Source organism: Camelus ferus, chromosome 1, assembly GCF_009834535.1.
Source record: "Camelus ferus isolate YT-003-E chromosome 1, BCGSAC_Cfer_1.0, whole genome shotgun sequence".
Taxonomy (NCBI): domain Eukaryota; kingdom Metazoa; phylum Chordata; class Mammalia; order Artiodactyla; family Camelidae; genus Camelus; species Camelus ferus.
The window spans coordinates 14,105,023-14,120,959 of NC_045696.1; the positions used below are offsets into that span (position 1 = coordinate 14,105,023).

The 15,937-nt window shown below is 34.3% G+C and overlaps 1 protein-coding gene across 1 annotated transcript; it reads right to left on the reverse strand.

Moving 5' to 3' along the window:
• Positions 1 to 14,736: 14,736 nt before the first annotated feature.
• Positions 14,737 to 15,427, reverse strand: LOC116662712 (keratin-associated protein 20-2-like). The gene has a single exon (XM_032476785.1). It carries the CDS (start codon positions 15,390 to 15,392, stop codon positions 15,246 to 15,248), a length of 147 nt encoding a protein of 48 aa, XP_032332676.1. The 5' UTR covers positions 15,393 to 15,427; the 3' UTR covers positions 14,737 to 15,245.
• Positions 15,428 to 15,937: the final 510 nt, after the last annotated feature.

Consider the following 15,937-nt stretch of genomic DNA (forward strand, 5'->3'; position numbering starts at 1 on the left):
TTCAAATTTAACTGAGTGTCTGGTATAATCCAGCAATTTTAATGCAAGAAGGCACTGTGAGAGTCCTGATCTGAAGTTTATGTCTTGCATGATTTAAGATGTAGAAAAATGTTGTGGGGGGAACATTCAGGGTTATGAAGAATCATGAACTCAGTTTCAGTTTGTAAAAATGTTTAATGACAATTAACAACCTAAGAAAATGTCAAATGATCATTTGGATAAATAACAGACTTAGAAAGGTGAATTGAGCTTAACTGCCTAAGGTAACATTTCCAAAGTAATCCATCCCAAGAGATTTTAAATAGAAACTGTAAGAGGGGCAAGCAGCTAGCTGGGCACCCTCACATTTGAGAAGAAAATCTGAAGAAAAATAATGAGATAGGATACTGAAAAGGAGCAGCTGGAGACATTGTAATTAAACCAAATGTGAGTGGTAGGGTGCAAGTAATGATTGTAGAGTTTTTCAGGAATGAAAAGGGAAGCTGGTGAAGGTGAGTGTTACTCAGAGTCTTGGTAAAATGAAGACAGAACCTCTAGATTTGGCCTTGAGGTGTCAATGATCCCTGCAGGAGCACTTTTAGTAGAGTGATGGGGATGAAAGTCCAAACGGTGTGAGAAAAGGAATAAAGAGAGAATAGAAAGTAACCATGGAAATACTTACGATGTTTTGCAAGGGAAGTAGAAAATGGAATATTAGCTGGAGAGGATTGAAGAGACAAAGAGTTTTTTTGTTCTACTTTTGATTGGAATGTATTTAAGAACAGTATATTGTTCAGAAAATCACAGCAGAAAAAAACATTTTTCAGGGAATCTCATTGGGTGCAATTCCCCCTGTTATGACTGGAGAGAGGAATGTGATTCTTTAGAAGAAACGAATTAACTCCACAAAATAAATTCTATGGATAAACAACCTACTAAATGTTATTAGGGACACTGTTTTGTACAAAATAATAATGTCTTTTATGACTGCTTTAATCAAATATCCCTCCCCCGCCAAAAAAAAAGTCAATTATAGTCTTTTTTTAATTGAATAAGGCAATTTAATCATACTAATTTCAAGTGATGTTCTAAGAACTTAGCCTAGAGGAAGATTGATCATCATGTTATTTAAATAAGATTTTACTGGAAACTTATTTTAAGTTATCCCTTGATTGACCTTGCATTGCGATAGTTGAGGCTGTTTTTATTTTCTGCATGGGAAATTTGAAAATGATATAGTAATGATGTTTTGTAAATCTAATATTTCAACCCAGCTAATGATGAATAAAAGTCACAATACTGTATCTACTTTTTAAAAATGAACCTATCAAATACACACATGGAACATTCAAAAACACATATTGGTTGACTAGATGAATGCATTAGGTCAGACCCTTAGTGTAAAATCCAAAGAAGCATTTTTTGACTTACTAGACATAATTCTCAAGACAGATGAAATGGAATATTTTAAAAAATCTTGTGGCTTCATGTTTATGATCTCCAGAGAAGAAATGACTAAAATACAGGGGATGCCCTACATTTTCTATTCTCTGTCCCTTTCTAAGGTTATGAGAAGATATGTAAGAATAATATTTTGACTCAGAAATATCATTAGAATAACAGAAACCTACTGATAGATTACACATGTATTTGTGGATAATGCCACCTCTCTACGTATATTCTCTTAAAGATACAAAGTATATTTTAACTGTAATATGAACTAGTCTCACTTTTCTGGTGCCTCCTAATGGGAGGATTATCTCATTAACTTGAAAAAAGATGGTAATAATGCTAGGGCTATGCAAGAGAATTCAGTGTGACTGGTACAAGGTGAGTAATGATTGGACAGATTGATGAAGGACCAGACCTCTATTCATCACACTGATAAATGTAGATATATGATGTTACTCTATTGGTTACTTAGAATATAATTCTAATATTAATGAGAAAGCTAACTAATTTGTATAAATGTGTACTCAATTTAGAAAAACAAAGTGGAGAAATTGGATTCCAAGGAATCACTTCTGTTTTGCAGTCCTCCAGTGGAAATTGAACAAAAAGTGTTTATACTCATCAGCATAAGTAAAAAAGTACAATACATTTTGCCCAGACTTTTTTTTTGGAAATTTTAATTAATTGGATTATTATCAACATCATGGGATTGAAAGACACACTATGCTTTCAATATAGAAAAGAAACTGAATCCCTAAAGAAGATAATTAATTTGCATCAAGAAGAGAAAAATCCACAAGTCAAAAGAAGTGTTGGTATTATGAAAATTTAAAAAAAAATAGTGAAACTAACTGGGACCAAGAGCAAATAAGAGTGAGACTAACAAATGTCATCTCTCTTCATATAAAGGATGGTTCCAAGAGGTAAGATGAACTTGTAATTGGGGGCAGGACTGTGTAGGTGGGAGTGGGTTCTCCTCTCATTGAAACCCTCAATTGGATGAGTCCCAACTGAGAAACCAAGACAGCAAGCACCCTGAATTTCTCTGAAGCTTTATCTTATGGTTGAGGAACAACAAACTAATTAGATTACTCATAAAGTTTGGCAACGTCATGAAGGTGTGGAGGGTCACACCCACACTGAGGACTTATAAAAGGTCCTCTGCAGGGAGACATGTCCACCCTGAAGTGACACTTCTACTCTCCTTCTACCCAAGGACAACCTCAACCCAAAACCAACACCAACACCATGTGTGGCTACTACGGAAACTACTATGGGGGCCGTGGCTATGGCTGCTGTGGCTACGGAGGCCTTGGCTGCGGCTACGGGTCCTGCTATGGCTGTGGCTTCCGCAGACTGGGCTGTGGCTATGGCTGTGGCTATGGCTTTGGCTCCCGCTCTCTCTGTGGCTGTGGCTATGGGTGTGGCTCTGGCTCTGGCTCTGGCTCTGGCTTTGGCTACTACTATTGAGGGCACCATGGAAGACTCTCATCCTCTCCACCTGGACCTCAGGATTCCCCAGTTCTGAATCCCTCATGTTCTGAGTCTTCTTGAAGACTTGCCTTCCTGTGTCCTTGGATCTAATACACCAACCTTTCCCTTTCTGTATTTAACTCCTAAAAAAGTGGAAGAATGTGAAATTCATTTGAGAACTCTATTCATGGTCTCTCATTGGAATGATGCCATCACAGAAACTGCCTTTTGACTTTCATGCAGGAGCCATTTCTCTGTTTTCCTAATAAACCTGTTCAATCTGGAATAATAAACCTATTTCTTTTTTTTTATTTAAAGTGTCATATTTGTCATTTTGACTTCCTTTTTCCTTCTTGAACTAAAGGAAATAATTTTCTTACTTAGGGAATATCTTCTTTGAATATTTCTACCAAATCCTTGAATTTGACATAAGAAAGCAGAAATCTTATAGCCCTCAGTGTTCTGCTCTGTTAAAGCAGTGATACGTGTTTGTTGGTCTATCATTAGGATTGAAGTTATATTTCCCAATATAGTTAACTATTGCCTGAAAACACTATGTACTACAAGAGAATTATACTAAAATCTTCCTCTGTGTGAAATCCTTTAGAAAATACAATGTTGATACTCATTTATCCAATTTTAATCTTAAGTTTAGGTATATTTAAACAAGAGGTGTTTCCTGTTCTTGCCTAGCAGAACAGGTAGAAAAGTTTAAACCTACCCTGCCTCCACCAAATGTTTAAGTGCCCTGAACTGTGGCTTTATTTTTTTGAAAAAGTGACACCTTTTTTAACATCCAATCCATATTTCAGTTCAGAGCCATTTAATGGCATTTGATACTCTTGTTTGTCTTGAAGTTTTTCTTTCCTGTGACTTGTGTAATTTCACAATTGTAGCTGTAATCCTTTGTTTCTCCATAATTTTCTGGGACTAATGTATCTGTTGACTTGTCAATTATCTCCTCTTGATATGGAATTTCTAGCTCTTGGGTTGGACAGGAATGAATTTAAGTGCTGTATTAATATAAGATCATGGATATATCGCCATTAATTTTGGTCCAAGGTAGTAAAGTTGAAGCCAAAGAAAGAAGTAAGATCCCTGGAAAGATAAGAAAATAAAGAGACCATTTTTTTAAAAGCCATTCTTTTATGAAAACTTGTCTTTCTTGTTTACTTTATATTTGAAGCTTAGGATTTAATGGTATGCTATTTAATTTAATGGCATGCAAAAATTGGATGGCCTATGCTTGCCCGTCTCAAAAAATTAAAACTAATTTGGCTTGCCTATGGGTTGTAATTATTGAACACAAATAAAATAAATAATGACTCAAATTCGATAATAGATCCTTAGTTATAGACTGATAAGATTGTTATTGATTGTAATTTTCCAAAACACATGTCTGAATGTAAGTAAAGTTGGTACACATTCTTAGCTGCTCTAACATATTTAACTTGAATCTAAAAGCCACCACTAACAGTCCCAAACATCTCCTTTTTAATCACAATAGCTTGTTCACTTGTCTCAAGTCTTCACGTTATGAATATTTCCAACTAAAACTGAAATTCAAATGATCCCTTTACATCTTATTCTATTTCACAATTGTGTCTCTTTTTCTTTACAATGAAGACTCTGAACTCCAATTACATCACTATATTTACTCTAGTCTACCTTACCCCCAAAATGCACTGTGAATTGCCACATTGAAAACAATACCCATTAGCAGTATTTTTAGCATTAGAACGTATCTTACCAAGGATTGTAGAGTATTGTGCTCAACTTTGATGTGAATTAATTTTCTTCCTGAGTAATTAATTATACCAACCATTTTATCTATAGAATTATTTTGTTTCTATTTATATTCAATCATAGGTACATTAGTTCTTTTTAAATATGTTGAATGTTTATGTGGTTCAAAAATCAGAATTACATAAAAACATATACTCAGAGAATTCTCACTCTATGGTTTACCCCTCCATCCCAATCCCACTCACCACTATATGAAGCATTTTCATTTTTCTCTCCTTATTTCAGAAACAAGCATACATTTTATTTATGCTGTATATATTCGTTAAGGTATTCTTGTTTACCCCTCTTTATTATTCAAAGGGTGCGTATTTTTTTCACTCTTTCATTTAATATTTAATCTTTTTTTTTGTACTTTTTACTCTTTTTAGCCTCTATGCTCACATTCATTCTTTCAAACAGGAAGCACTTAAATTTAGACATTAAAAAATGAATCATTGTAGATTCTAGTACTCTAATAATAATACTTTTCTAGATATAAATGTATTTCTCCCAGAATTTAATTTTTGAAAAATCTCTGTCCTTCAGTTAAGTCTCAAAAGAAGCACTGTGAACACATAAATACTGTTCACCTAGATTGATTTGGCAGTTATTAATAGCTTGCTAGTTTTGTTTCCTCTCTGTCTTGCTGTCTCTCTGTCTCTCCCTCTCTCTCTTTCTCTATTTCTATACACACACATGGATACTCAAAACATTATTCCTGAAACGTTTGAAAATACGTTGCAGACTTCATGACACTTCATACTGAAATGAATAGTATAGCTCCACACTTAACCACAATTCCATTATCACAAAAATAAATATAGCTTTTATACAATACTATTGTCTCATTCATAATCCTTGTCCAATATTTCTCCAATTGTTTTTATAACATTTATTTTTGATATAGAATAAAATTAATGGGAATTACCACATTTTGCAGTTATGGTCTGTTGTAATCTAGCATTTCATGAAGTCTAGAACATTTCCCCAGACTTTTATTATTTCATGATGTTAACACTACAAGACAATTATTTACTAAAATATGTCACAATCTGCTTTTTTCTGATTGTATAAACTATAATATTTGTATATTTCATAAATAAATATTTTTAAGACAAAGATTAAAATCATTAGATATGCGAAAAATTAAGAAAGTGATGGTTCAATCAAGCATTGAGTGGGTAACTGTGTGTTCTACAACAAAGTCTAAGAACAAAATTAAACATATGAAGCATGAACAATGTATCATTGAGAGCTCTGTTTAAGAGGTAGATCACTTAAAGACTTTAATAGTAATTTTTTTTTATATTTTTGACTGGATTGATCCCAAAACATGTATATTTTATTTAAATGTTGTGCATTCAACTTTGGTAGCCGTCTTCTGGAATTATTTTGTACAGTAGTACTCCATAGAATACTGTGATATCCAACCCGTCCCCCCTTCAACAATGAAGAAATTGCAGTCCAGCTGCTGACAGCATTCCAGGCAGAATGCCATCAGCTGACAGCCCATCAAAGGAACTGCCTCAGTGGAAAAGCACCTCTCTCAAGAGGTCATGTCCACTTCCTGCAGCCAGCCCATGATGACTGATTGGTGTAAGGTATAGTGACACACCTTGCTCGAACCCAGCAACTCTTGGGACATCTCAACTTCAGAGTCTCCAGACAATTCTCTGAGGTCTCCACTGAGCCTACAGCCAACTAAACTTTCCCCTCTGTCTGAGTCTGCTTTCTTCCCTTTGTTTTCATAATACTCATCCATGAATCAATTACTCCTATAAAGCTTTCATAGAAAAACAATTTAATCCAGGATCATGCTATGGATCCACTTGTCATGCTGTCTAGTCTTTTCCATAACCTTAATATTTTTGTAGATTATAGGAGATTTTTTCTGTTAGAATATTCCACAGTTTGGACTTGTCAAAAGTTTCCTACTAATTAGAACAAAGTTAGGCATTTTATCAAGTAAATAAAGGAAGTAATTATGTTTGGTTTTATTGTATCCTTCAGGTAGGCACTTGCAGGTGATGTCTTCCATCAGTGATAGTTAATGTTGTCACTTGATCAATATGTTGAGAACCAGATTTCTCTGCTTGAAAGTTACTTTTATTATTCTTTTAGCAATTAAAAAGTATTTTCGTAGAGATATTTTGTGAATATATAAGTATTCCACTCATATTCCAAAGCTTACCCCTACTCCTACCATTTATTTTTCTTTCTTGCCTCAATTATTTATTACGATGATGAATTGCAAATATTGACTTTTCCGATTTTCATTATTTTTTCTCAAATATATTAACTGGCATTCTACCTCAAGCAAGTTTTACTTTCCACTTGATTTTTCATTTATTTATACCAGTCTAAATTCATGGATTTCTATTATAAATAATCCATTATCATTATAATAGGGGTAGCAACTCTCAGACTCTCTCATCAGCTGGAATGTGTATATAATTATAGTGCACTAAGATTTAGGTCACGCCTATGATGTTGGGCGAATTGTGTAACTCCTTTGACCTTGGCATTCTTACATAAAATTTACAAACTATTCTCAGATTTTTATGAGAATTAAACATGTTAAAATATGCAAAGCATTTAGAACATGCCTGGGGTTTAATAAATGTTTCATATGTGTTATCATTTCATATGTGTTATCATTAACACATATCATTTCATATGTGTTATGCATTGTTTTTTCTGTGTCTTTGACTACGTAAGACAATCCTCTGTTTATCTTGCCTGGTGCTGTTCATAGAATTCTATGTCAAAACTTTGTGTAACTTTATAATGGTTATTTTAACAGTTGCAGTAATAATTAAAAACCAATTATTAGTTGTATATCATGGGGCAACTGCTGTGTGAAGTAGCTTATGTGCACTATCTCACATAATCCTCAGACCAACCTTAAGATGTGATAAAATTCTCTCCATTTTACTACGTCAAAAAAGTAAGGGTATGAAGTAACTTACTCAAGGCACAAGTCTCAAAACCACATGCTTTTTTGCCTCTTTGTATAGAAATATAAATTATTAATGTTTCTCATAATGTCTAAACTAAATATTTGGGAAGATCAAATTTATGTTTTGGAACTTCCCTTCCTAAAAATCTTTCATTAAATGTTCTCCTGCTCCTTTTCCCTCTGTCACTTTTTTTGTGAAATTCTTACTCTCCTATATTGAATACCTAGAATTTATTCTGCATAGCTCACATTTTTGTATAATTTTTATCTATTTACAATTTTACTCCAAATTCTAAGAGAATTTCTGAATTTTGCACCGTACCCTGTCTCACCTCATATTACTGGCTTAGCATTGGAATGGATATTTACTTTGGGAAATTAGCTCTTTCATGACAAACAAATATTTCCTTTTTCCGTATTTTGCGATTTGCCTGTAGATCTGTTAGACATTTATAATTACATGGCTCTTAAATATTATAAAATCTAAAATGAAAAAATATGTCAAAATATTCTTTCTAACAGCACTATTTCAAAAACTGGGCTCATTCTGAGTCCTCTGATTGATCTCCTAATTTTGAATAGCTGGTTATTTTCCTGTAGTTCTATTCTTAAAAAGATTGTCCCAAGCAAACCCAGTAGTGAGACTAAAGATTTATTCTACTAAAATTTATGCATGTTCATATGTAAAGCTCTCATACAGAGACAACTTTAAAGAAAGATATTTAGATTTTTTTGGTTTCAGTTTGCCTAATTAGGAGTATCCATTATTCTTGAGGGAGACATCAGTTCATCAGAAAGAGCTCACTGTTTATAACACCATATAAAAGACTTTGTGTATGTATTTTACTCACTTCCCTTTCATCTTCTCCATAGGTGATCTTTTCTTTATTCTAAAAGGAAGCTTAAGCTACTATTTTTTTCTTTCATCCAACCTTTTTGTAGGTACGTCAGCAAGCAACATTTTAAGATTCTTGTAGGAGATACTAGTTGGTGCCTCAGCCATATTCCTCTGTGTTAATCATTTCAGTCATGGTGGTGTTCCCCTACTGCAAGTCCTTAAGACATTGTGAATGAGGGTTTTCTCCCTGAAAGTAGCAAGATTTGATGGTCCTGGAAGTGCACCTCCCCAGCTCTCAGTAGAAGAGCAGCAGGTGCACACACACACACACAGAAACACACACACACAAGCACAAGAAGTACCCACAAATATTCATACAGCACACATACATTCACACAAATAAATGATGTAAATAAAGGAATGCACATTTAGAACTATGCTTCTAAAGGAAAGATAAAATTAGAGTAGTTTTCTAAAGGAAAATTCATGGTGACTATGTGCAGACAAAGAGTAGTACTCATTTTATCCTTAGCTACTACACTCTACTGATTCCTAGGGGTTGATTTTTCTTGGAACATAAAATTTCAGAGTGTTATTTGACTTAACATTTAAATTCAACTATAACCTTCATTGCAGTGATCATTATCATCATCACCATCATCATCTGTATTTTTATATCTTTCACATTATGGGATACATTACCAAGAGCATGTTTGGTAGGCAAAATCTAGCAGGTTCCATGAAAGATGTCTCTGCCAGTATTATTGTTTTAAATAAAGAAATGCCACAGTCACCTTTCAGCCAGATCACAAAGGATACAAATATGTAAATTTTGAAAAAATTATTTCATGAAAAGGTGATTTCATAAATCAAAATCTCATCATTCTATTTATTTCTAAATGTGGATTCAGGGTATAAACTTGAAACCATGGGGGAAAACATGTCATATTATAAAGATGGAATGGTAAAAATTTACAAAATATAAATGTAAATGAGAAAGAAAAGTCCCGTTTTTTCAGGGCTGGTGTTCCAGATTATCAAACTATTTGCTTTTTTTGTCAAAAGCTTCATGAAGCTGAGTGATAACTATATGGCTTTTAGTAGTAAACCATCTCTCATGAGAAAAAAAGAAAAAATCCTATAGAAAAATAATAGATTTGGAGAGAAGGTAATAGAAGGAAAAGTTCAAAGTTAGGATTGAATACTATAATCTGTTGAATGTCAATAAAAAGAAGGTAAATTTATTGTTTGTCTGGAGCAGCTCAGAATTTGTCAATAAAAATGCTATTTATTGACATAAAGATTAATTACAGAAGGATAATTTAAAGATCTCATGAATAAGGCTTTCAGGATGAGACAATTGATTCTCTTAATGGCCCACAGACTGGTTCAGATATGCTAAAACAAAGCATTATTTCCTCATTGCCTTTGAAGCTATGATTAAACCTGTGTCAACAAATTACTCACATCAGTCCGGAAAATCAGCCCATGACATGACCACATGTGGATTCCACTCACACTGAGGACATATAAAAGGCCCTCTGCAGGGAGACATGTCCACCCTGAAGTGACACTTCTACTCTCCTTCTCTACCCAAGGACAACCTCAATCCAACACCAACACCATGTGCGGCTACTACGGAAACTACTACGGGGGCCGTGGCTATGGCTGCTGTGGCTACGGAGGCCTGGGCTGCGGCTACGGGTCCTGCTATGGCTGTGGCTTCCGCAGACTGGGCTGTGGCTATGGCTGTGGCTATGGCTTTGGCTCCCGCTCTCTCTGTGGCTGTGGCTATGGGTGTGGCTCTGGCTGTGGCTCTGGCTTTGGCTACTACTATTGAGGACGCCATGGAAGACTCTCATTCTCTCCATCTGGACCTCAGGATTCCCCATTCTGAACCTCTCATGTTCTGTGCCTCTCTCTTGGGTGATGATTACCCTCATCGTGGAAGTCTAGTATGGTCTGCTGTTGACCTACCAATGAACCTACTAATTTCCTGAATTTACCTCATGAAGTGGGAGATGGCGAAATTCACCTGTGGCCTCAGAGTTCTGCTTTCATCAGGGTGATGGTGTCAAGCAACTGCCTTGACTTTCACGTTGGAGCTTGTCTCTCTGTTGACCTAATAAACTTCTTCAATCTAAACAGAAAAACTGGTTTTATGGCAGTTATTTGATGTCCAACATCACTTACAAACAGTGTTTTGGCAGAATTTCGTTCCTTGTGGTTGTATAACTGAGGGCGTCAGCATTGACTGTTGGCAGGATGCCTCTGCAGGCTGCCTGCTGGAGGCCACTCTCAGCTCCAGGAGGCGGCCTGTAGTTCCTTGCCATGTTGGTTCTCAAATACAGTTGTTTGCTTTCTCCAAGCCAGGAAGGGAGGGAAAGCTACTACAGCAAGATGGGAGCTACAATCCTATATAATTTTGTGTAACAGAATCACATACACACAATCACATGTATTTTATTACTTTTGTCATATTCTGTTTTAGAAGTGAATAGAAACTCTTGTCCACACTCAAGACAAGGGCATTACTAGGGCATTGATATCAAGAGGCAGAAATCATGAAAGCACCTTAATAATTTGCCCACCACATGTATTGATAGCAATACAAGTTACGCTCATTTGCAGTGCTGGGGAACCATTTATAGAACATCAAATTATTCTACATCTGAAGATTTGGTAGAATTTCCTTGAGAAATTATCTGCATCTGAAATATTTTGTATGATATTTCTGTAATGGCTTTTTGTTGTTGTTGTTTCTTCTAAGGAATCAGTCTCTTTATAAATTCTCAGTATAATGGTGTGAAGTTTGGTAATCTGATTCCTTTAGGAAATCATCTGTTGCATCTAGCTTTTCAAATTTATATCCTTAAAGATCTGCAAATTGATTCATATCATTTTTAAAACTCCTTGTTTCCATGTTTATTCTACTTTTGTTATTTCTTATTTTGTTAATGCTTCCTTTTTTTTTTCTCATGATCAAATTAGCAAGATTTAAAATGCTAAATTTTTCAAATAGTAGCATTTTGAATCATTTAAAAAGTCTATTACTTTTTTCTCTTCTAATTTATTAATTTATGCTTCTCTGTTTATTACTTTGCAAATTCTTTGGTTTCCACTTCATTTTTCTTTATGAAAATTTTTTTAACCTGGGATATTAACTTATTTATGTTATTTCTTTCATTTTTATTAACAGAAGTATTCAGTGCTATGAATTTTGCACTAATTACTGCTTGAAGTTTTCTTGTAGATTCTGTTAAGTACTATTATTATTACCACTATTTATTTGAAAATCTATAATCTCATATTATATGTTCTCTTTCAGATGAGAGTTCTTTAATCAAAGATTTAATCTCCAGGTGAACAGGATTTTTTATCTTTAGTTTTTGTTAACAATTTTTAGCTTTAAAGCATAACAATCAGAAAATGTTTTCAGCAGTATTAATTGTAAACCCTACCAATAATGTGTTTGTGACCTAATATATGATCAATTTTTTATGTATTTTCTATGAAAGGTTGAGAAGTTTGTTCTCTACTACCTGTATAGAGGTGAATATACATCCCTGAAAACTAATTATACTAATTAATTACATTTTTAGGTCTTCCCTCTTTTTACTTATTTTTTTTCTTTTTTGATATGTTTGTTCTGAGTGATATATTAAATTTGTCCATTATTACTACTGTGTTTCTATCTAATTTTCCTTGACAGATAGAGCTATATGTATGTGTTCTTCATAAAAATGGGGTCTGTTTTTAGTAAATAAATAAAATACTCAGAAGTGTAATATATCAATTGCTAGATATTGCTTTGGAGAAAAATATTGGGGGTTAAATTACTAGGCTACTGCCATTTACTTCCATTACCCATGTTTATGCTGTATGAACATTTAATAGAATTTACCAGTAAATATTTCTGAGCCCAGATTTTTCATTTTGCAAAGGTAATTTTAATTATAAATTCACTTTCTTTACCAGTTATGGTACTATTCTGATCTATTTGAATTCCTGCTGATAATTTTTATATTTAAAAGAAACTTTTCATTTCATTTATGTTGTGAAATTTATAGGCAAAACATTCTTCAAAAGATCCACTTATTTTGGAGCCAGTTGAATCTAAAAGGTGTTGCTTCTTTCATTTTTCAGATTGATAATTTGTATTCTCTATTCTCGATTCTTTATCAGTTTTTCTAGGTTTTATCAATTTTATCTGACCAAAGTGCCTTCTGTGAGTATTGCTGATTTTCCTATCATTTATTCTTTTTCTATTGAATTGACTCCACTCATGTCTTTATTTTTCCTTCATCCTTCTTACATTATGTTTAAATTTCTCTTCTTTATAGATTTTTAACAAATCTTAGAGCATTGATTTTTTAAATGTCCTTTTTATCTAACATAATTAAAGGTACAAATTTTCCTCTAATCACTTCTGCATTGGTAAATCTACATTTGTTATGTTGCATTTCATTATGAATCACTTTAAGATAGTTTTCAATGCCCCATATGATTTCTTTTTTATTTCACGTGTTATTTAGAGGGAGTTATATCCAAATTCAAGAAGTCTCTGTCCTTTTGTAATTAACATTCTCCTATCCCATCCAGGGATATCCTGGCAGTGAGGGAGACAGGTGGGAAATCTCGCCATGTCAGTCCTCCACCAAAAAGACATGGACCATTGAAATTCTTTCTGTACTTTCAGGAGCCATGACAGGGAGCAGTGGGACAACCAGTGGTCAGGATCAACCAAACAGACCAAAAGAACACTGCAACAACTCTGAAAATTATGAGTCACAGCTCACAATGCCCATATGCTAAATCTAAATGAGGTGACTTACTGTTTTTTTTAAAAGATTTAAATAGAATCAAGATGCCTTGAACACACAAAATTACTTTCATATCATCATATCACCAAATAAGAAAATTACAACAGAATGAGAAAGACAGTCAACTGCAGTTAACACAAAGTTAATCAAATATTCAAATTATCTGACAAAGATTTTAGACTAGCCATCCGAAAAATATTTCATTAATCAAATTTTCTTAAAAATATATATTTGTTTGCAATCAGTAACCATTAGAAAGCTAGAGTGGATATAATAATACTAGATTAAATAAACATAGAAACAAAATATTTTAACAGAGAGGGAAGAATATATTGTAATGATAAATGTGGCAATCTATCAGGAAGTTACAATGATTTTAAATTCCTATATACCTAAAAACAGAGCTCCATTACACAATAATCAAAAAATTGACAGAATGAAAAGGGAAAGAGATTGCAATAATAATAGTTGGAGGTTTCAATATCCCCCTTTGAATAACGGATAGAACAACTATACAGAAAATTCTAATATAAATAGTTGAAGAACTCTATAAAGCAGCTGGACCTGGCACTCCTCTAGTGAACACCCAGCAAAAAGAGAGCGCAAATTTCTCTCAAGTGCACGTGTAGAACGTTCTCCAAGATAGACCATATGCTAGGTCAGAAAGAACAAAGTAATTTTTAAAAGTTGAAATCACACCTAGTCCATGTATAGTCTGCCTTAAGCTGACGAGGGAAGACATGTCTACATAATTATTCCCCATTGATGGTTCCAGAAAACATGCATTTGGCCTCCCTCATACTCTGATCCTTTTTCAGAAAGTAATTGTGTATGGACTTGCTTTGAGTCTTAGGTCCCATTAATTCTAACATTACTTACTAAAAAATAATAGATATTGAGGTGTATTTTATCACTGTTGACAGTATTACTAATACTTAATAATAGTAAATGGACTGAAGTAAGTAAAGTTACTATGAACAGCTTTATTGAACATTACTCAGACTACTAGAATCAGGGACACAATTTGCAGCCTATATTCTGGGTCAGATTTATGCTAGCATGATTTTAGTCGACGAAAGCCACTGCCTTGTTATGAAGCATAATAGATCTCTTTCCAAAAGGCAAGTGAAGACTGACTCTTGAAAATTTCACTGAAAATGGCCTCGATTCTACTGCTTCCTGTGACAATGAGAGAATAAAAGAAAGCCCTCTGTGCAGCTACAGTGCATAAGATGAGTTCAAGTACTTATTATCAAGGAGGAAAGGAACAGGCAGTAATATAAAACTGAGAAGGAAAAGTTACATCCTTCCAGAGCGTATTCAAATACTAAGTATCAGGAAAGGATGAGATATTTAAAAAAACAGCATTAAGTGGTGAAAAGAGCTACCACCTTCCTGATCTCTTTAGTCAAACTTTGGCTGTTTCAAACATAAAGATTTGATGAAATCAAGGCAGACAACAGTAGATCTTGGATATGTTCACAAAAAACACATAATAGAAAAGCACTAGTTAAATATAACTTTTCATCCGCACATATAAATTGTCGACTATAGAGAGTGAAAGATCCAGCCATCTCACACACAACTCACAAACACACATACACATACAATCACAAGAAATCTACATAAATAAATATGCATGAAATTATTATACATGTGAAAAACAGAATAACTTTAATGAAAAATCAATTTTGACATTTTCCCAAAATGTAAATGGTTAAGATTGTATTCAGTTAGTAACATAGATCAAATGAATATTTTTCTAAATGGTTGGACACTCAGGCAATTCCATCAAAAAAGGTCTGCTGTTGCATGGTACTCTAAGCTTCAGTAGTCATTACTGAACAGACAAGAACATCCTTATTACAATTTGTGCAGGAGGTACCCATGGTGCCTCATCAGAGAACATCCTGAACAGATGAGCATCTAGAACTTCTCAGTAGAAGCCAGAAGACCAGTATCTTCCATAGCAGCATGGGCGGTAGCAGGCATAGCCATAGCCACCATAGCCACATCCATAGCCACATCCCAGGCCACCATAGCCATAGCCCAGGCCACCATAGTAGTTGTTGTAGAAGCTCATGATGTGAGGATAAGGAGGCTCAGTTGAAGGGCAGAGTCACTTTCTAGAGTCTTAAATTTATAGTCTGCCCAGGGCCTTATATACCAACAGAGTGGTATGTGGGGCAAACCTAAGTCACTATTGGACTCATATTTTAAACTCATTAGCATGAAGACCATCTCAGGAATTCTTCAAAACCAATATATCCAAGCCAAGACAACTCTGTTGTGTGTCACGATGCCTATCGTGAAATCATGTGCCTTTAATGAGAGATTCTTCTCCTAATTTGGTGGCTTGTTTATTCTAGATTCCAAATTTAAACTATATTCTATCTGCCATGTGTCCATATAACTCCAGTAGAGTCTACCTATTGAAAATCTTAGTTTCATTCAATAATTTCCTCCTTCTATCTGCATATATGCAGCCTTGGGAATGAATGTGTGGCTTCAAAGTACAAAAGGACAGTGGAAAATTTATGGAGAAGACAGGAATGAAGATGCGTGGAAGGCACAGAGATGACTTGACAAGGTTCAGTTGTAGATCTTTGAGTGATGAATTTGTTTGTT

Bases quoted from the DNA above. Each gene is read 5' to 3' on its own strand.
- LOC116662712 (XM_032476785.1), bottom strand. From the start codon at position 15,392: ATGAGCTTCTACAACAACTACTATGGTGGCCTGGGCTATGGCTATGGT.